This window comes from Nerophis ophidion, linkage group LG16 (genome assembly GCF_033978795.1).
Source record: "Nerophis ophidion isolate RoL-2023_Sa linkage group LG16, RoL_Noph_v1.0, whole genome shotgun sequence".
In the NCBI taxonomy this organism is placed as follows: domain Eukaryota; kingdom Metazoa; phylum Chordata; class Actinopteri; order Syngnathiformes; family Syngnathidae; genus Nerophis; species Nerophis ophidion.
The window spans coordinates 44,838,614-44,861,113 of NC_084626.1; the positions used below are offsets into that span (position 1 = coordinate 44,838,614).

The 22,500-nt window shown below is 39.8% G+C and overlaps 3 protein-coding genes across 6 annotated transcripts in view; 1 reads left to right on the forward strand and 2 right to left on the reverse strand.

Moving 5' to 3' along the window:
• LOC133535450 (neuronal vesicle trafficking-associated protein 1-like) overlaps positions 1-10,943 on the reverse strand; it is a 39,156-nt gene extending 28,213 nt beyond the window's left edge. The window contains exon 1 of one of the 2 annotated variants that reach the window (XM_061875300.1): positions 10,887-10,943. The gene's annotated coding sequence lies outside the window, so the exon portion shown is untranslated. Of the gene's footprint in view, positions 1-4,400; positions 4,581-10,886 lie in introns of those variants that run through there. The other variant, XM_061875299.1, reaches the window with a different exon arrangement.
• tacc1 (transforming, acidic coiled-coil containing protein 1) overlaps positions 1-22,500 on the forward strand; it is an 84,963-nt gene that overhangs the window by 1,065 nt on the left and 61,398 nt on the right. The window contains exon 1 of one of the 3 annotated variants that reach the window (XM_061875290.1): positions 9,653-9,806. The exons of 1 other annotated variant lie outside the window; for it this stretch is intronic. In XM_061875290.1, coding sequence (XP_061731274.1) covers positions 9,668-9,806 — 139 coding nt within the window. In that variant the 5' untranslated portion in view covers positions 9,653-9,667. Of the gene's footprint in view, positions 1-9,652; positions 9,807-22,500 lie in introns of those variants that run through there. One more of the 3 variants, XM_061875289.1, reaches the window with a different exon arrangement.
• aggf1 (angiogenic factor with G patch and FHA domains 1) overlaps positions 9,904-22,500 on the reverse strand; it is a 28,437-nt gene continuing 15,840 nt past the window's right edge. Inside the window, exons 9-16 of the mRNA XM_061875292.1 lie at positions 22,176-22,278; positions 22,020-22,071; positions 21,847-21,948; positions 16,705-16,870; positions 13,331-13,410; positions 13,123-13,250; positions 12,937-13,036; positions 9,904-11,432 (exon numbers count right to left, since the gene is read on the reverse strand). Coding sequence (XP_061731276.1) covers positions 11,181-11,432; positions 12,937-13,036; positions 13,123-13,250; positions 13,331-13,410; positions 16,705-16,870; positions 21,847-21,948; positions 22,020-22,071; positions 22,176-22,278 — 983 coding nt within the window. The 3' untranslated portion in view covers positions 9,904-11,180. The remainder of the gene's footprint in view (positions 11,433-12,936; positions 13,037-13,122; positions 13,251-13,330; positions 13,411-16,704; positions 16,871-21,846; positions 21,949-22,019; positions 22,072-22,175; positions 22,279-22,500) is intronic.

Consider the following 22,500-nt stretch of genomic DNA (forward strand, 5'->3'; position numbering starts at 1 on the left):
CTGAGGTCTTCTTGTGTGACATCACAGGACTGAGGTCATCTTGTGTGACATCACAAGACTGAGGTCATCTTGTGTGACATCACAGGACTGAGGTCTTCTTGTGTGACATCACAGGACTGAGGTCTTCTTGTGTGACATCACAGGACTGATGTCATCTTGTGTGACATCACAGGACTGGGGTCTTCTTGTGTGACATCACAGGACTGAGGTCATCTTGTGTGACATCACAGGACCGACGTCTTGTGTGACATCACAGGACTGAGGTCTTGTGTGACATCACAGGACCGAGGTAATCTTGTGTGACATCACAGGACTGAGGTCTTGTGTGACATCACAGGACCGAGGTCATCTTGTGTGACATCACAGGACCGAGGTCTTCTTGTGTGACATCACAGGACTGAGGTCTTCTTGTGTGACATCACAGGACTGAGGTCTACCGAGGTCTTCTTGTGTGACATCACAGGACCGACGTCTTGTGTGACATCACAGGACTGAGGTCTTCTTGTGTGACATCACAGGACTGAGGTCTTCTTGTGTGACATCACATGACTGAGGTCTTGTGTGACATCACAGGACCGAGGTCATCTTGTGTGACATCACAAGACTGAGGTCTTCTTGTGTGACATCACAGGACCGAGGTCATCTTGTGTGACATCACAGGACTGAGATCTTCTTGTGTGACATCACAGGACTGAGGTCTTGTGTGACATCACAGGACCGAGGTCATCTTGTGTGACATCACAGGACTGAGGTCTTCTTGTGTGACATCACAGGACTGAGGTCTTGTGTGACATCACAGGACTGAGGTCTTGTGTGACATCACAGGACTGAGGTCTTCCTGTGTGACATCACAGGACTGAGGTCATCTTGTGTGACATCACAGGACCGAGGTCATCTTGTGTGACATCACAAACAAGGAAGGGGATTTCCTCTTCGTTTGTCCTCTTTATTGGATTGAAAAAAAGAGTACAATTGAGCATTGACTGGTGAATATTCCACGCCGCACACATCAGCTGGGATAGACTCCAGCTCAGACGTGACCCCGCCAGCAGAAGACCAACACATCCATATTTAGTATGCCACAATATCATAAAACTGCTGTATTAAAAATAATCACGCTGGAATGAGAAACATTTCCTCTCAAGCAAGGAAAAACAACACCCCTTTCCACTTCCTGTCTGCACACCCACTTGTAGACCATCCTCTCCAAACTGTGATTTAAGAGTCCAAAACTCATTTGTCATGTCTTATCTAGTATTGGTGGTGCATGCGGACAGTCAGTCAAAGCCATTCTTCCTTGAAGAAACCCCAAAACAAGAAATAAAAGTACATACTGTGTCAAAGACAGATGAGAGGTCCATTCTAATGGCACTTCCTGCATAGTTCTGGACATAAACATGAGGTCTGCGGCTCAAATCCTCCCCAAAATAGACACAGCGGTCATTTAAGTTTTGTTTTCTAACGAGATTCGTCACATTTTGGAACACCTACTTTTTATCTCCGAAATGTGGGCGGGGCCTGTATCAGCCTGCTGAGAGCATCTTCATCCCGAGTCCTGTTATTTCCATGCAGGTTGTGAGGGAATGAGCAAATTTAGCTTCCGGAAGCATCGTTGTAAATCCGAATCAGAGTCCGGGATGGTAAACCGGAAAGAAGCCTGTTAGGAAACTACATTTTATATTTAATTTAGTATTTATTTTACCAGTAATACAAAATGCATGTCATTGATAAATGTTTTAGATTGCAGCTTTTCTAGCTACCAACTATATATATGTATTTGTAAATTATGGTGGAAAATAAGTATTTGCTCACTTCAAACAAGGAAGATCTCTGGCTCTCACAGACCTGTAACTTCTTCTTTAAGAAGCTCTTCTGTCCTCCACTCGTTAAATGTATTAATGGCACTTGTTTGAACTCGTTATCTGTATAAAAGACACCTGTCCACAGCCTCAAACAGTCAGACTCCAAACTCCACTATGGCCAAGACCAAAGAGCTGTTGAAGGACACCAGGAAAATAATTGTAGACCTGCACCAGACTGGGAAGAGTGAATCTACAATAGGCAAGCAGCTTGGTGTGAAAAAAATCAACTGTGGGAGCAATTATCAGAAAATGGAAGACATACAAGACCACTGATAATCTCCCTCGATCTGGGACTCCACGCAAAATCTCATCCCGTGGGGTCAAAAGGATCATGAGAACGGTGAGCAAAAATCCCACAACCACACGGGGGAACCTGGTGAATGACCTGCAGAGAGCTAGGATCAAAGAAACAAAGGTTACCATCAGTAACACACTACGGCGACAGAGAATCCAATCCTGCAGTGCCAGACATGTCCCCTGCTTAAGCCAGTGCATGTCCAGGCCCGTCTGAAGTTTGCCAGAGAGCACATGGATGATACAGCAGAGGATTGGGAGAATGTCATGTGGTCAGATGAAACCAAAATAGAACTTTTTGGTATAAACTCAACTGGTCGTGTTTGGAGGAAGAAGAATACTGAGTTGCATCCCAAGAACACCATACCTACTGTGAAGCATGGGGGTAGAAACATCATGCTTTGGGGCTATTTTTCTGCTAAGGGGACAGGACAATTGATCCGTGTTAAGGAAAGAATGAATGGGGCCATGTATGGTGAGATTTGGAGCCAAAACCTCCTTCCATCAGTGAGAGCTTTGAATGGTTGACCAAATACTTATTTTCCACCATAATTTACAAATAAATTCTTTAAAATTCCTAGATTTTTTGTTCACATTCTGTCTCTCACAGTTGAAGTGTACCGATGATGAAAATTACAGACTTCTGTCGTCATTTTAAGTGGGAGAACTTGCACAATCGCTGGCTGACTAAATACTTTCTTGCCCCACTGTACATACATTTACACACTTACATATATACACATTCACACACATATATACATTTAAAAACGTACATATATACACATACATATATACATACACAAATATGTATACATTATACATACATACATATATATATTCATATATATATACATACGTACATACATACATATATATACATACATACATACGTATATATACATACATACGTATATATACATACATACATACGTATATATACATACATACGTATATATACATACATACATACGTATATATACATACATACATATATATACATACATACATACATATATACATACATACATATATACATACATACATACATATATACATACATACATATATACATACATATCTATACATACATACATATATATATGTACATACATACATATATATATATATATATATGTATGTACATACATACATATAAATATATATGTATATACATACATATATATATATATACATACATATATATATATATATACATACATATATATATATATATACATACATATATATATGTACATACGTACATATATATATATGTACATACATACATATATATATATATATGTACATACATACATATATATATATGTACATACATACATATATATATATATATATGTACATACATACATACATATATATGTACATACATACATATATATGTACGTACATACATACATACATACATATGTACATACATACATACATACATATATATGTACATACATACATATATACATACATACATATACATACATACATACATACATATGTACATACATACATACATATACATACATACATACATATATATATTTATATATATATATACACATACATACATATATATATATATTTATATACATATATATATATATATAATATATTTATATATATATATATATATATATATATATATATATATATATATATAAATACAGCCACCCTTTGCTCTGATTACTGCTTTGCACACTCTTGGCATTCTCTACATGAGCTTCAAGAGGTAGTCACCTGAAATGGTTTTCACTTCACAGGTGTGCCTTGTCAAGGTTGATTACTGAATGTCTTGCTTTGTGTTGTGAACTTTTGGCCTCTACTGTGTGTGTGTGTTCAAAAAGTTCAAATGTTTAAAAGCATCAAAATCATAAATTTTTTGCCCAGCAACAACAACAACAACAACAACATGAGCAACAAAACATGTAATTAGAAAACGTGTTGAAGAAAAAAATGGACAACGGTAAAGCAAAAAAAATTACCATTTCATTGGAAAAAAAAAATTTAAGTTTTAAATGTTTTTTCAAACAAAATGTACACAAATCAATAAGATAGACTGGTGTTTTTCAACCACTGTGCCGCGGCACAGGTGAGATACAGTCTGGTGTGCCGTGGGAGATGATCTCATTTCAACTATTTAGGTTAAAAGTATATTTTGCAAAGCAGTAATTATGCAAATGATGTGTTGTTGTTGTTGTTGTGTCGGTGCTGTCTGGAGATCGGCAGACTTACCCTCTCAAGGACAATCCATCTTCTTAGTGGCGCAGGACTCTGTGAAGTCCTTGGCACACACGGGAGAGACCTCTTCCCAGTTGAAGGTTCATTGCCACAAGTCATTAAAGTCAAAAGTAAGACACTTCTTTTTTTTTTTACTTCCGATGAGGCTGAAAGTTAGTGTGGTGACTCGTGCAGGGGCAAGCAAACCAACTGCAGAACCTTTTCAGTCTCGGTGCCAGCCAGACCCTGGCCACTTTGTCCTTTGCTCCAACCTTAAACACAGTGCCGGACAAACGCAAAGACCTTTACCATATATGGACATATTGTCACAGGTCTGGAACATATCACAAATTCCAATATGGTCATATCTAGTCTTGGACTTTGACTGGACACACAGAGTCTTGGACAGTCTACATGTGCTTTGTGGACTTGGAGAAGGCATTCGACCGTGTCCCTCGGGAAGTCCTGTGGGTTAGTGCTCAAGAGTATGGGGTACTGGACTGTCTGATTGTGACGGTCTGCTGCCTGTATGATCAGTGTCAGAACTTGGTCCACATTGTCAGCAGTAAGTTAGACCCGTGAGGGTTGGACTCCGCCAAGGCTGCCCTTTGTCAGCCATTCTGTTTAAAACTTTTTTGGACAGAATTTCTAGGTAGTCAGGGCGTTGAGGGGATCCGGTTTGGTGGCTGCAGGATTAGGTCTCTGCTTTTTGAGGAAGATGTGGTCCTGATGGATCCATCTGGCCAGGATCTTCAGCTCTCACTGGATCGGTTCGCAGCCGAGTGTGAAGCGACCGGAATGAGAATCAGCACCTCCAAGTCCGAGTCCATGGTTCTCGCCCGGGAAAGGGTGGAGTGCCATCTACGGGTTGGGGAGGAGATCTTGCCCCAAGTGGAGGAGTTCAAGTACCTCTGAGTCGTGTTCACGAGTGGGGGAAGAGTGGATCGTGAGATCGACAGGCGGATTGGTGCGGCGTCTTCAGTAATGCGGACGCTGTATCGATCCGTTGTGGTGAAGAAGGAGCTGAGCCGGAAGGCAAAGCTCTCAATTTACCGGTCGATCTACATTCCCATCCTCACCTATGGTCATGAGCTTTGGGTCATGACCGAAAGGACAAGATCACGGGTACAAGCGGCCCAAATGAGTTTCCTCCGCCGGGTGGCGGGTCTCTCCCTTAGAGATAGGGTGAGAAGCTCTGCCATCCGGGAGGAGCTCAAAGTAAAGCCGCTGCTCCTCCACATGGAGAGGAGCCAGATGAGGTGGTTCGGCCATCTGGTCAGGATGCCACCCTAGGGAGGTCTTTAGGGCACGTCCAACCGGTAGGAGGCCACGGGGAAGACCCAGGACACGTTGGGAAGACTATGTCTCCCGGCTGGCCTGGGAACGCCTCGGGATCCCCCGGGAGGAGCTGGACCAAGTGGCTGGGGAGAGGGAAGTCTGGGCTTCCCTGCTTAGGCTGCTGCCCCCGCGACTCGACCTCGGATAAGCGGAAGATGATGTATGGATGGATGAAAATTTGCAAATTACAAAGAAAACTTCACATTGTCATTGCGGGGTATTGTCTGTAGAATTTTGAGATTAAAAAGAAAGTTGCCTGGAGTTCAGTCGATTTAAACAGAAGATGATTGTTCAAAGACATGAATTAATCAAGTATTTTCCATTGTACTGTGAAATCTGAAAGAGTGCAAAAAATGTGACCGCATGAATAGTTTTGTCATCTTGAGAAAGAGGAAGTGCTTTACTGAGGCTGCCAACAGAAAGTCCACACTCAAGTAAGCAAAGAGCAGCCTTTTTTTTTTCTTGTTGGAGGTGGGACACTTCTTACTTCCCTATTCTGAATGTTTTTTTATGGACATTTTTCATTAAAGGTGTCAAAGCCAAGGCCTGGCGGCCAAATCTGGTCCGACACACCCACCAGGGCCTGAAAATAGTGTCATCAAAGTACTTTCTAGTGACGGTAGGGCTTGACTATTACAGCAAAAATAATAAACATCATTATATTCATTATTATTGAAATCCTGATTGATAACATGAGTAAACCCGAACTTTAAAAATATTATTTAAAAGAACAACAGATACAAATACACTAAAATTATTTAGGCGTTTTGTACTCCCTCGTCCCAGAAAATCTTTTATTTATAGATCTGTATCGCTCTGGAATAACCTGCCTCGAATTCTCACTGGCATTGAAAATAAACAGGTTTTTAAAAGTAAAGTAATATTTTATCTGAGTCTGTAAATTAGTTTGATTGTTGATGTGTACCGTATTTTTCAGACTTTAAGTTGCATTTTTTTTCATAGTTTGGCAGGGGGTGAGACTTATACTCAGGAGCGGCTTATGTGTGAAATTATTAACACATTACCGTAAAATATCAAAAAATATTATTTAGCTCATTCACGTAAGAGACTAGAAGTATTAGATTTCATGGGATTTATGGATTAGGAGTGACGGATTGTTTGGTAAATGTTCTATATGTTATAGTTATTTGAATGACTCTTACCATAATATGTTAGATTAACATAGCAGTTGGTTATTTATGCCTCATATAACCTACACTTATTCAGCCTGTTGTTCACTATTCTTTATTTATTTAAATTGCCTTTCAAATGTCTATTCTTGGTGTTGGGTTTTATCAAATAAATTTCCCCCCAAAAAATGCGACTTATACTCCAGTGCGACTTATATATGTTTTTTCCTTCTTATTTGTGCATTTTCGCCAGGTGCGACTTATACTTATACCGTAAAAATACGGTATATGTTAATTATTATTCTGTGACAGTAAATTAGTTTGCTTGTTGATGCTATTTGTTTCTGTATTGTTTCGTTATAATTATATGATTTTACTTGTAATTGTATTGAGTTTGTGAACCCAGGGAGACTAGTGGGTTGTTGTGGCAAGCAGCTAATGGGGATCCTTAATAAAAAACACATTTAAAAAAAAATTATAATAGTAACCTGTAAATAGTAAAAAAAATATATATAGTTTTTCCTGTTTCATTGTTTTATTTTTTGTAACAATTTTTTTACCTTTTACTTATTTTTTAGTGTGTGCTTGTTGTCATGTATAAAATTGAATGTTTGTTAATTACATGCAGAAATCCTCACATTTATTGGTGCAATACGTCTTTGAACAATTCTGACAAGTATTTTAAGTCAAAGCATCATTAATTATTAATAATTGTTGTAGGAGCCTAAATGCTATTTAAGTTCATTTTCCATTTTATAGAAGGTGCTTTATGTTAATTCAGCTAAAAGGGGACTATTTACTTCATTTAAAATAATACAAAAATCTATATATTGCATGCTTAAAAAATTATAAAGGTACACTTTATTTGTAATAGTTTCATTTGTCTGAATAATTTGATGACGTATTATTTTATACTACAGTGAAGATTACATAACTGTTTAATTGCATATATGGCGGAAAGATCTGTGTGGTAATATAGTTTTGGACACAATGTATTATGGGTAATGACAGTCAGGTATGCTGGAATCCAACCACCCAGTTTTTTGACCTTACTCTTACTTTTTCTAACTCTTTTCTTACTGTAACAAACTTGCTTTATTTTGCCATTCATTTGTTCCCACATCGTTATTGTTGTACGTTTTTGAAGGATTAAGTTGACAAGTAAATTATATAAAATGAAAAGGAGCGTCTGGAGTTGTGTTTGTTGTTGCCGCAGCAAGAAAAAGTGGAGGAGCGTCAAGCCAGAGCTTTATTAGGCAACTATAATTGTTTTAAGTTCATTATGCTCGTCTAAAGTACTTTATATGCTGAAAGCAGTCAGACCCTAAATAAAAGGGAAACTTTTTGGGAATTTTTTCTATCGTTCACAATCATTATGTAAGATGGATTATTTTTTTAATGCATTCTAAATATCAAATCAATGTAAATAAAAGTCAGCTAATGGGAGCTCCACTAAAATCTGGTAAATAACCATTCACAAAGCGCCAAAAATACTCACTTTAGAGTTGGGGACTCAAATATTAACCAAGTATCAGCGATATTGTTATTATAAGTGCTAACGCAGACAAACTATTTATAGTGGCAACGTGTTTACATCATGGAATGTAAGTTTATTGTAGATCGTAAATCTTGCCTCTCACCTGAAAAACAGATGGCAGAGAATGTATTCTGACAAGTTGGGACACTTTGACAGCCGTTTCGGACCAGGAACTGCCGCTTGTTTGTGACGTTCCTCTGCTATCTGTAGACACACTTATCTCACAAAATCAACAATGTTCCTTTTGAGTATGTGACATAGGAGAGAGGGAATGACCTTTGACCTATGTCACTTGCCATTGTCAGGAAAGCAAAGCCTATTTATGACAGCCAAAGGTGGTGCCAAGTAGAACTGGCCAGTAGATGTCAGTCATGCAGAACGACACAGGAAGTCCTTCATACCGAAAGCCATATGTTCCTTTTTGACTGTACCCACCCATCCATCCATCCATCCATTTCTACCGCTTATTCCCTTTTGGGGTCGCGGGGGGCGCTGGCGCCTATCTCAAATACAATCGGGCGGAAGGCGGGGTACACCCTGGACTGTACCCGAATGTATTTATATTATTCACATGTGAATAATGCTGTATAATAGACTGTTTATAACATTCACATGTGAATAATGCTGTTTAATAGACTATATTATTCACATGTGAATAATGCTGTATGATAGACTGTATTTATATTATTCACATGTGCATAATGCTGTTTAATAGACTGTATTTATATTATTCACATGTGCATAATGCTGTTTAATAGACTGTATTTATATTATTCATACGTGAATAATGCTGTATGATAGACTGTAGTTATATTATTTACACGTGAATAATGCTGTATAATATACTGTATTTATATTATTCACATGTAAAAAATACCTAAGTATTTATTGTTTACTGTGAGCGAACTATGGTGCTAAATTTCCCCCAGGAATCAATAAAGTACTTTCTATTCTATTGTTTTCTATACTCTCAGGGCTGTAGACAAAGTGTCTCCGCCCACTCAAGATAACATTATCAACGCTGATCACCTTGAATGATTAGCGTGATGATTTTGTATTATTTGAGGCACTTGTAAGGACAAACGGCCGTTGTTTGAGAAAAGTGTGGAGAGTTGCTGGATTTAGATCAGGCAGAGCCCAGGGCCGCCTCGTCAAACAAGAATGAACGCCTGCTTTCATCTCGTGAGTCACGTCTCGTTGCGGATGACCACGGCGTCAGGCAAGTATGGCCCCGCCCACCTTCGTGACGCCAGCGGCACTTTTGTTTACTCGCTGAAATGAGGGCGGGGTCTAAGCGGAGTCACCTGTCAAGAAGTGTCAAGAGGTTTGAGAGCAGGAGCGAGTTTGGAGTCTGGGAAATTAGCAGCAGCGGAAAATGGGAGGCACAGCGAGTCAGAGGAAGAGCAGCAGTGTCACGTGAGTCAATTGGCGTATTCACACTAACTGCATTCGATGACCTGACATTGGCGTATTCACACCCTCTAATGCTGCTAACTGCTGCATTCACGTGGCGTTACTCTCGCTTGTCGTTTATTTCAAGTTGTATAGAAAATACCAGTATTTCTCAATATAAACACGTAAGCCGACATAACAGGTTTGAATCAGGTGCTATTTACACACGTGGAACATGAACTGGCAGAGAATCAGAGCGACGTGGAGGAAAACACCTTTGTTGTGTGTGTGTCTACACGCCTGCACGCTTCTTAGTATGGACCTTCATTTGTGTCTTTATTACCAAAGATTTTTTGACACTGTTTAGGTTTTAGAGTTTGAATTTTGTGAACTGATTTTATTTTTATTTTTTTTACATCAAATTAAGCTGACAATTTCCTTGAAAAAAATGTAGAGTTTTAGAATTCAGTGTGTAACAATTTGGATTTATTTCTATAGTTTAAAAACATTCAGCGGGCAGCATTGAAATGTTGTGTTATGCCCACTTCACTGCCTTATTTTTAATGCGGTTTTGCCAGACCCGTGTCACGTGACTTCAAACCTGACACCTCATTGGCTGCTTCTGAAACAGGATCGATTGCTTCGGCCTTCATTTAGCAGAAGTGAGTCTTGCTTTTTGAAGCATAGAATTCTTAAACACCAAATTTTTCAGGGCTGTTTTTTCTTTAACGCTTACATTTAATTTTTTAACGGTGAATTGCCATACACTGACTATTTTTTCACACAGAATTTATAAACACAGACATTTTCCATCTATTTTCTACCACTTATCCCTTTTGGGGTCGCGAAGGATGCCAGAGCCCATCTCAGCTACAATCGGGCGGAAGGCAGGGTACACCCTGGACAAGTCGCCACCTCATCACAGACAGACAGACAGACAACATTCACACACTTAGGCCAATTTAGTGCATGTCTTTTCTTACAACTAAATTGTCAGTTTTATGTAAAAATAATAATAAATCAGTTCACCAAATTCAAATGCAAAACATTCAGTTACATAAATTAAGTGTGAAAAAAAGCTTACTTAATAAAAACAAAACTAACCTCCATACTTGGCACCGGTCGTAACATGAAGCGATAACACAACCGGTTCTTGGTACTTTTGTGTGCCACAAGAGAACTTACAGTTGCAGTCATGTGCTACAATCTCATGTTGCACACGCCTGAGCACGCCCACGCAGGATGACATCACCGTGAGAAACGCAGCTCGACTGTGTCAATATTTGCTCAGGGCGATGCTGCAGTCCTGCACCGCTGCTGGTCGGACCCTCAGAAGCATTGTGGCTTATCCTTTGTACAAAGCACAGTTGTCCATAATAACAGAAGTCAGGTACCGTTTTAACTCTGCGCGGCTGGGTCTGTGTCTGTTTGAGGGTCCGCGGTCTCGGTTTCCGCTTTGACCCAGGCTGTGGGGGACGCGCTCTTCTCGGTTGTGGATGGCGGCATTTCCGCCTGGCACTTGTCTGCGAATCTCTCACGGGCTTTCTCCCAATTCTTTTGGGATTTGGTCCTGGTCAGCGAGGCGTCATCCAGCGACACGGTGGCACACGCCCCCAGTCCGGACTGGGCCTTCCGGATTTTGAGATGGATCTAAAGACACGGTCGGCAGAAAAGAAAATCAATCCAAACAAACAAGCTACAAGTTTCACCCTGTAAAGAATGGCACCAGAACAAAGGATAAATGGGTTTTACTTGTATAGCGCTTTTCTACCTTCAAGGTACTCAAAGCGCTTTGACACTACTTCCACATTCACCCATTCACACACACATTCACACACTGATGGAGGGAGCTGCCATGCAAGGCGCTAACCAGCACCCATCAGGAGCAAGGGTGAAGTGTCTTGCTCAGGACACAACGGACGTGACGAGGTTGGCACTAGGTGAGGATTGAACCAGGGACCCTCGGGTTGCGCACGGCCACTCTTCCACTGCGCCACACCGTCCCAAAACTAAAACATTGGTACTAGGTGGGGATTGAACCAGGGACCCTCGGGTTGCGCACGGCCACTCTTGCACTGCGCCACACCGTCACAAAACTAAAACATAAAGTTTTCTTTATCTTACTTTGGCCAAAAATAGAACTTTCAATACAAATACATTAAAAAAAAAATACTGGCAGCAGTAAAGTTTAGATCCATGAAGGAAAGAAGAAAGTGAATGAATGTTTATAACTGAATACATTTACATATGCATAAAAGTGTATTTTTTCAATGAATTAAGTAATGTTTATGACAACCTTTTTCCAGAACACAATATAGAATGTGAGATATAACAGGATAATGCATACATTTATAATTTGTTTTCATAACGGTTACAAAAAAGGGGGACCCCATTATTATGACTTGATGGGGACCCGGGGACCCCATTTTGAAAATTTCTAGCGCCAACACTGATGGAGTGCAAAACAGCAGCAGGCGGCTGTGGCCTGCGGGCCGGTTCTAATACTAATCAAATATCATCCCATAGATAATTAATTCGTGAGTCAGATCTGGCTCATGGGCCTTGACTCTGACACCTAGGCTGTAGAGACTTCAGCGTTAATGACAAAAAAATGTATCACTTATTGTTAACACTTGCGACCAGGACCCTTTTGGATCCCCAAAAATTTTAGTGAGATATTGTTTTCTTTTACTACTAACAATTTATGCTAGCACTTTAACTTTGTATGTTTAAACACAAAAAAATATGTTTTTCGTTACTAGAAATTAAATTGTTAAATTAAATTGAATCAACGCCTGGGGGAAATATGCGCCATTAGGTACTTAATCTATATTTACGAAAAGTATTACTTCTTTCCGTTTCGATGGAATAAAAATATGCACCGCCTGAAATTGCAAAACTTTATTATGCAATATGGCAACAAGTATTAAATGATCAAATATTTATTTTGTCAAAATAAACAAATACTTAAATATATGCTTGACTAAACATTTCAAAGCAAGTAATCCATCAAATTGTACACTAGAAAGATGACAGGGGTCCAATTTACGGTGGATTTTATAGCATATTATTGTAAATGGAAATAACTATTAAATATGGCAAAGGAGCTGCAGTGCGACGCAGAATTGAAATCTACAATGGCGTAGAAACTTACCGGGTCTTTCATTCCGCTTCCCCCTTTTCCTAGTCCCTCTCCTTTCTTCCAGCCCATCTTTTCCAGCATCTTTCTTCCTTTATTGACTTCGCTGATCTCCCTGTGAGATGGCAGACATGCATAAGTGCTCACCAAGCGTCTCATTCGGATTGGCGACCTCGTCGCCTGTGATGATTGTGGACTTACACGTGGACAGAAGCCGGGGCATCATCTTGTTGGAAAACCCCCTCGCTGCCCACGGTCTGCCGGCGAGACTCGGCCCGGTCCTTGTACTTTGGGTTTTTTAGGGCTTTGACTTCTTCAAACTCTTTACTCTGGTGACAGGGAAGCAGCAGAAATGGGTAAGAGTGACAGCGAGGAGGGGGTCAATGAAGCATGGCACTGTGTTGTTTACCTGGAGGCCATATTTGGCCTTGATCTGCTTGAGCTCCTTCTGTCTCAGCACTTCTTTATCCTCTTTGCTGAGAGTTGGTCCTTTGGTGACACACACAGAGACTCGTTTTTATATTTTAGGTGTATTATGGAAGATTTAATGTATCCGTTAACGCGATACAGTGCAATACAAGCCTACTATTATAAAGACAACCCTATATATATATATATATATATATATATATATATATATATATATATATATATATATATATTCACACACAGACAAAAAAAACCACCTATTTTTCCATCGCAAGAGTATCGTAGGTCATAGCCCAAAGTTTTCGGAACCGTTCAAGTATGAAAATGTTCGGCTCGACCAGGAATCGTGAGCTCCCCCCTTAAAATTATATATATATATCCTACATTACCCGGAATTCACAGTTTTATGGGACACTTTACCCATTGAAAATGAATGGGTCATTTTTCGAGTTTGCGCAATTCCAAAATTTCTCAACTTTTCCACACTCCACTCACCGTGGGCAATCAAACCAATTCCAAACTTCTTTTCCCAAGCCCTATTTTTTATCTCCTGTTGCAAAGTTTTCACAGTTCACATTTTTCAACCATTCCCCAGAACATGCAGGATTAGGTCTTTCGTTTTTGAGGATGATGTGGTCCTGATGGCTTCATCTGGCCAAGGTCTTCAGCTCTCACTGGATCGGTTCGCAGCAGAGTGTGAAGCGACTGGAATGAGAATCAGCACCTCCAAGTCAGAGTCCATGGTTCTCGCCCGAAAAAAGGTGGAGTGCCATATCGGTGTTGGGGAGGAGCTCTTGCCCCAAGTAGAGGAGTTCAAGTACCTCGGAGTCTTGTTCACGAGTAAGGGAAGAGTGAAACGTGAGGTCGCCAGGCGGATCGGTGCGGCGTCTTCAGTAATGTGGACGCTGTATCGATCCGTTGTGGTGAAGAAGGAGCTGAGCCGGAAGGCAAAGCTCTCAATTTATTGGTCGATCTACATTCCCATCTTCACCTATGGTCAAGAGCTTTGGGTCATGACCAAAAGGACAAGATCACGGGTACAATCGGCCGAAATGAGTTTCCTTCGCCGGGTGGCGGGTCCCTTAGAGATAGGGTGAGAAGCTCTGCCATCCGGGAGCAGCTCAAAGTAAAGCCGATGCTCCTCCCACATGGAGAGGAGCCAGATGAGGTGGTTACGGCATCTGGTCAGGATGCCACTCGAACGCCTCCATAGGGAGATGTTTCGGGCATGTCCAACCGGTAGGAGGCCACGGGGAAGACCCAGGACACGTTGGGAAGACTATGTCTCCCGGCTGGCCTGGGAACGCCTCGGGATCCTCCGGGAGGAGCTGGTCGAAGTGGCTGGGGAGAGGAAAGTCTGAGCTTCCCTGCTTAGGCTGCTGCCCCCGCGATCTGACCTCGGATAAGCGGAAGAAGATGGATGGATAGTCGGGACAACAAATGCTCTTTTTTTTTCTTCTTCGTACAAATTCCTGGTTTTCCCAAAATTCCAAAACACCAATTATCAATTCAAACTGTTACTTACGAAGTCAACATTTTTCAACTGATTCAAAAAATTCCCACACCCCCATTCATATCTTCTAGGACAATTGTGCTAATCCATCCATCCATCCATCCATTTTCTACCGCTTGTCCCTTTTGGGGTCGCTGGAGTCTATCTCAGCTGAGTTCGGGCATAAGGCGGGGTGCACCCTGGACAAGACACCACCTCATCGCATGGCCAACAAAGATAAACAGACAACATTCACACTCACATTCACACACTGGGGCCTATTTAGTGTAAAAAAATTCCCTTTTTTCCAGAGATTCTCAAATTTCCAGGAAATCCCTATTCAAATGGATGGACATGTTCAAAGTTCCACAATTACCAGCATTTTCAAAACTCGGCGCCACTTTTAACCCGATTTGGACCTTTCAACCATCCACACACACACTACACATGTTGTGCCTTTCCCAAAATTCCAGTTCTTTCCAGAATTTCTCCCCATTGACGAGGAATGGGCAATATACAGTGGGTCAAAAAGTATTTAGTCAGGCAGCGATTGTGCAAGTTCTCCCACTTAAAATGATGACAGAGGTCTGTAATTTTCATCATAAGTACACTTCAACTGTGGGAGACAGAATGTGAAAAAAAAATCCAGGAATTCTTATTGTAGGAATTTTAAAGAATTTGTCTGTAAATTATGGTGGAAAATAAGTATTTGGTCAACCATTCAAAGCTCTCACTGATGGAAGGAGGTTTTGGCTCAAAATCTCACGATACATGGCCCTATTCATTCTTTCCTTAACGCGGATAAATCGTCCTGTCCCCTTAGCAGAAAAACAGCCCCAAAGCATGATGTTTCCACCTCCATGCTTCACAGTAGGTATAGTGTTCTTGGGATGCAACTCAGTATTCGTCCTCCAAACACGACGAGTTGAGTTTATACCAAAATGGATACATGCATGATACAGAAGAGGATTTGGAAAATGTCATGTCGTCAGATAAAATGTTGGTATAAACTCAACTCGGCGTGTTTGGAGGAAGAAGAATACTGAGTTGCATCCCAAGAACACCATACCTACTGTGAAGCATGGGGGTGGAAACATCATGCTTTGGGACTGTTTTTCTGCTAAGGGGACAGGACGACTGATCCGTGTTAAGGAAAGAATGAATGGGGCCAAGTATCGTGAGATTTTGAGCCAAAACCTCCTTCCATCAGTGAGAGCTTTGAATGGCTGACCAAATACTTATTTTCCACCATAATTTACAAATAAATTCTTTAAAATTCCTACAATGTGAATTCCTTGATTTTTTTTCACATTCTGTCTCTCACAGTTGAAGTGTACATATGATGAAAATTACAGACCTCTGTCATCATTTTAAGTGGGAGAACTTGCACAATCGCTGGCTGACTAAATACTTTTTTGCCCCACTGTACATACTTCAGCATACCCCACATTTCTCATCCGATTCGAACCGTTTCACCATCCACACACTCCACTCACCCTGGACATTGAGCAAGTTTTAATGTTGTAAATTTGATGTTTTATGTGTTTACTGTTTTTAATGTAACCTTGCTGCTGCCCTCTTGGCCAGGTCCCCCTTGGAAAATAGATCTTTGATCTCAATGGGATTTTACCTGGTTAAATAAAGGCTAAATAAAAGTAAAATATTCAAGCATTTCAGTTCGACTCACGCATATCGGTGGTTCGGCGGCGTGCGCACATAAGGCATTCGCACGCAATTTCTACCTGAATTGCAAATTGTAGTTACTCGGATAGTTAGAAATCCGATACATTGTTTTTAATGGCAACATTTTTGACAACGCTCTAGTGTTTTGCATTTTTCACCATTGCTGAGGATGCTCTCACCTGGCGCCTCCTCTCTCTTGTGCTTGCTGAGGTGAGCCATCACCTGGCCGGGCTCGCAGCCATCGCAGGTGTCCGTCCCTGCGTGGATATGGAAGGACAGCACCGTCTCTCCCATCTTTACCTCGTCGCCGTGCGTCAGCGGGTGTGGCTCACACTTGGTTTTGGGCTGCAGATGACACAAATAGGTCATTTTTAAGTTAAAAACAATAAACAAAAAGATTAATCACACCTTTGAATTTGGATTGATCATAACTAATCACAGTTTATTACTCGCTTGTATATTTAAAATGTATTTAAAAAAGACACCTATATTTGGACACAAATGCAATTGTATACTCAGAATGTCACACAGGATTTCTGTCAGTTATTTAAATGCACATCATTCTTGCTAACATTTGTCTAAAGTCCTGTCAGGTGGTATTTTGAGGAGAAATTTGCAAATTTTGCTAAAGGATATATTGTCCTACACATTTTTGCCGATAAACTATTATATTGTCAGCATTATTTTCAGACCTAATCAAGCATTGTTGTAATCATGTAAGTAACCCTTTGAAACGCATTCTATTATATTTATTAATATTTTCACCATTGTAATTGGAAGGCCAAGTCTTTTTAATTACCGTGTTATCCGGACTGTAAACTTTGAACACTGCGGCTTATACAAATGTGCGGCTAATCTGTGAATATTTCTGAATGAAATAGATTAAGCAAAGGAATCAAACCATCTACTAAAAAATGATCCATTTTAAGAAACTGTTGAAACTCACAGTGTTTACAAAGTACAAGGAGGAAGAATCTTAAAAAACATCTTAAACACTATTGAAAAAGGAGAAGATCGTACTCATTTCATGAAGGATAAAATTACTTTTGTGTTTTGTTTGATCAGCCATCTTGCAGGCAATGTTAGGAAACATTTGAGGTATGTAAATAGACATTTACAAAATCTTCATATGTAAATATTTATTTTCATAACGTACTGTCCAGTGTGGCTAATATAGATATAGTTACTGTATACAGATATACATATGGAGGTTGCCATGAGAACGCTACATTTCGGACTGTATTGTGCAGATTGCGAAATTTGGTGGAGAAGGAATTATGGTGTGGGATTGTTTTTTCAGGAGTTGGCCTCGGCTCCTTAGTTCCAGTGAAAGGAAATTTGAATGCTCCAGGATACCATAACATTTTGGACAATTCCATGGGACTTCAAGATCATATGTCAGTAAAGGCAGGTGGCCAAATGCTTTTGGCAATGTAGTGTAGATAGATTATATAATATACAGGGTTTCCCACACATTCATTTATTTGTTGTGGCCCGCCACGAAAGAATTAAGGCCGCCACAAATAAAAATTTAAAAAATAAATAAATAAAAATCCCAAAACATTTTTCTTTTCTTTTTCGGCTTTTGACTCGCTTGACCGCTCATAAAAGCAATGGGACTCTGTCTGTGAACGGAGGTTGTAGTTACATATTATACAAATATGTAAATATTATATAAATATGTATAAAAATATGTACATAAAGTGTTGTAATTATATTCCAACACCGCTTTCTTATTGGTCATCGCCGCCGAACCACCCCCCCACCCCCGACCCCCGACCACATCACCACAAATAGATGCCCGACCTGTGGGAAACACTGATATATACATATATACATATATATATATATATACATATATATATATATACACATACATACATACATATATATATATATACACATACATACATACATATATATATATATATATATATGTGTTGGATCCGCTTTGGACTGGACTCTCGCAACTGTGTTGGATCCATTGTGGATTGAACTTTCACAGTATCATGTTAGACCCGCTCGACATCCATTGCTTTCCTCCTCTCTAAGGTTCTCATAGTCATTATTGTCACCGACGTCCCACTGGGTCATTATTGTCACCGATGTCCCACTGGGTGTGAGTTTTCCTTGCCCTTATGTGGGCCTACCGAGGATGTCGTGGTGGTTTGTGCACCCCTTTGAGACACTAGTGATTTAGGGCTATATAAGTAAACATTGATTGATATATACACATACATACATACATATATATATACACACATACATATATATATATATATATATATATATATATTATATATATATATATATATAATATATATATATCATATATATATATATATATATAATATATATATATATATATATATATATATAATATATATATATATATATATATATATATTATATATATATATATATATAATATATATATATCATATATATATATATATATATAATATATATATATATATATATATATATAATATATATATATATATATATATATATATATATATAGGTATATATACATATACACACACACACACACACACACACACACACACACATACATACATACCAGTGCGGCTTATAGTTCTGAAAATAAGTTACCTAATGAAATATAATACAATAATTTTGATTAAATCTCTGTCAGCAAAAATTCTGCTACAATAAATATTGAACAACTTGAATTGCAGTTTCTTCCACAGTTGGAAAAACTGTCCGGGTTTAGTGTTTTTTTTTTTTGCCATTTCTTTCCAACAAATTCACCATTATTGCTTGCTCGTTCGTTCGTTCGTATTGGTAGGCTCATCTTGCTCATTCGGTTTGAAGACTAAACATTCGCACACAGAACATTTGGCTTTGCCAGATTTGGATGTCGCGACTAGCGAGACTCTGACGCTGTCAGAAGCTGGCAGTCACGCCTCCACTCACAGAGACAAAGATTGTAGATGACTGACAAGAAGGTTCGCTCATTTTATTTAATTCTGCTATTGAATAAACACGCTAAGGTGTAAAAGCGATGCAGTGTAAAACTTCTTAAACTATGAACACGAGAGACAAAGAAAACACAGAAAATGTGTAATTTATACTACAGATTAGGGCTGGGCGATATATCGATATACACAATATATCACGGGTTTGTCTCTGAGCGTGTAGAAAATGACTATATCGTGATATTCGGGTATACGTTCTCACGCAGTTGCTTCTAGCTGCGGGCATTACACCACAGGCTCTTCTCACTCTTTCTTGTCTCTCCTTCCCACAGAGACATAAAACAAGCGCACCTTTTTACATACGTCACATACGTATCCGCCCGCGCGGAGCAGAGACGTAGCGGCATGGGTAACGTTAGCTGTGGTGCGAGTGGTAATACGAGAGAAAGAAGGTGCAAATTTGGTAACAAATGAAGGAAGAATTAATTCCCAAGAAAAACAGCAGGGGGTCCATCGTCTGGCGGGGGTTTGGCTTCAAGCGGGCAGATGTTGAACAGACAACCCTAATATGTCCTTGGCCCTGCACTCTTCAGCATCTACATGCTGCCGCTAGGTGACATCATACGCAAATACGGTGTTAGCTTTCACTGTTATGCTGATGACACCCAACTCTACATGCCCCTAAAGCTGACCAACACGCCGGATTGTAGTCAGTTGGAGGCGTGTCTAAATGAAATTAAACAATGGATGTCCGCTGACTGTTTGCAACTCAACGCCAAAAAAACGGAAATGCTGATTATCGGTCCTGCTAGACACCGACCTCTATTTAATAACACAACTCTAACATTTGACAACCAAACAATTAAACAAGGCGACTCGGCAAAGAATCTGGGTGTTATCTTTGACCCAACTCTCTCCTTTGAGTCACACATTAAAAGCGTTACTTAAACGGCCTTCTTTCATCTCCGTAATATCGCTAAAATTGGCTCCGCTGTGAACGGGACTCTCGCTGCTGTGTTTGATCCGCTTTGGACTGGACTCTTGAGACTGTGTTGGATCCATTATGGATTGAACTTTCACAGTATCATGTTAGACCCGCTAGACATCCATTGCTTTCCTCCTCTCCAAGGTTCTCATAGTCATCATTGTCACCGACGTCCCACTGGGTGTGAGTTTTCCTTGCCCTTATGTGGGCCTACCGAGGATGTCGTAGTGGTTTGTGCAGCCCTTTGAGACACTAGTGATTTAGGGCTATATAAGTAAACATTGATTGATTGATTGATGTCAAGTAAAAGCATTGCTACAGAAAGTAGCACGACTGCTAATATGTAGCATCATTTGAAAAGTCACCCGTTAGAGAATGAAGAGTGTTTGAAACTCCGCATGTCAACATCTCCGTTTGGGGCCACACCAACAAAATGCCGAGGCAAACATTTCCACATCAACACCGTATGAAAAAAATAGACAACAAAAGGAGATAACGTCCGCAGGAACCTACCACATTGCGAAGGACATACACTATTTGATTTCATATTATGCAGCTCATTTTTATTTGACAGTTAATGAAATATCTTGTGTGACATCATGCACAAAGGTGCACTTTATTTGTTTTAAACTATTGTAGTGGCGTTTTGTACAAAAAGTGTACTTTATTTGGTGTTGTTTTGATATATCATCTTAGTGACATCATGCACAAAAGTGCACTCATAGCTTGTTTTAAAATGTCTCTGACAATCTTGCACTTTCTGTTTTGGAAATGACATGAATGTTTGTGCCACTGCTTAATAACTGTTTAATAAACACACTTTTGGTCAATTGACTTAGTTGTGATTTCCCTCTCTGCATGAAAGTTTAAAAGTAGCATATATTAATGCAGTATGAAGAAGAATGTTTGAATGTAGACACATAGAATCATCATACTGCTGTGATTATTATATGCATCAAGTGTTCATTCAAGGCTAAGGCAAAATATCCAGATATATATGATGTATCATGACATGGCCTTAAAATAGAGATATTAAAAAAAGGCCATATCGCCCAGATCTACTGTAGATGTCGGCAAACTTGAGTTTATTTTCATTTATCGTTTAAATAATTGACAAATTGATTATCGGCCCAAGCCTAAGCAGGCACACCAGTGGGCGTCTGCTCACGTATGCATTTACCTGATCCCTGACCGTATGACAACCCACGCCGCATTTCAGGTAACCATGCACAATTAAGATAAACGAGTACAAGCACTCAAAATAAGTTACGTTATTAATATGGGTAAATTTGATTAATGTGATTATTTTTTGTGAATAACTGTATGCATGATTAATTGCATTAAATTTGGTCGACCTAAACACAAAAAACACAAGGGTTTGACAAAATGTGCACCTGTAAGATTCTGTTGCCGTTGATGACCGTTCCATTCTGACTCCCCTGATCCACCAGCATGTAGCTCTGCTGTTGCTGGTCAAAGTAGACCTCGGCATGGAACTACAACCCATCAAAAACAGTCAAAACACCATCTGTACATTCGAGTAATCCTACTTCCCATTAAGTCCTACCTTGCTCACTCCCATTTCTGCTATCCGGATGGCATGGTCCATATCTTTCTCTCTGCAACACACAGAGACATTTACATTCTCAATGAAAACCCCTTTAGGGCTTAGAAACGGGCGTGTTGATATTTTCCTTTGAAAGAAAAGAAAAAGCGTGCACACCTGCCGATGGTGGCTGCAGAGTCAGCCGTGATGATGAATAAGGTGCCGACCTGCAGCACTGGAGACCGGACCACAGTCACTCTCACGCATGGCGGCCAGAGTTCTGGGATAGTGAGAGTAATGAGAGGTCAAGAAGTGCGATACAATGATGGCCTTTGACAGAGTAGACCAAGGATGTCAAACTGGTTTTCATTGAGGCCCACATCGCATTTATGGCTGCTATCCGAGGGCCGCTTGTAACTGCTAATAATATATGCATTTGCCTTCGGATTTCATTATTAATTATATACATTGTTTTAAGTAGACTCTTGATTTTACAGTAAAA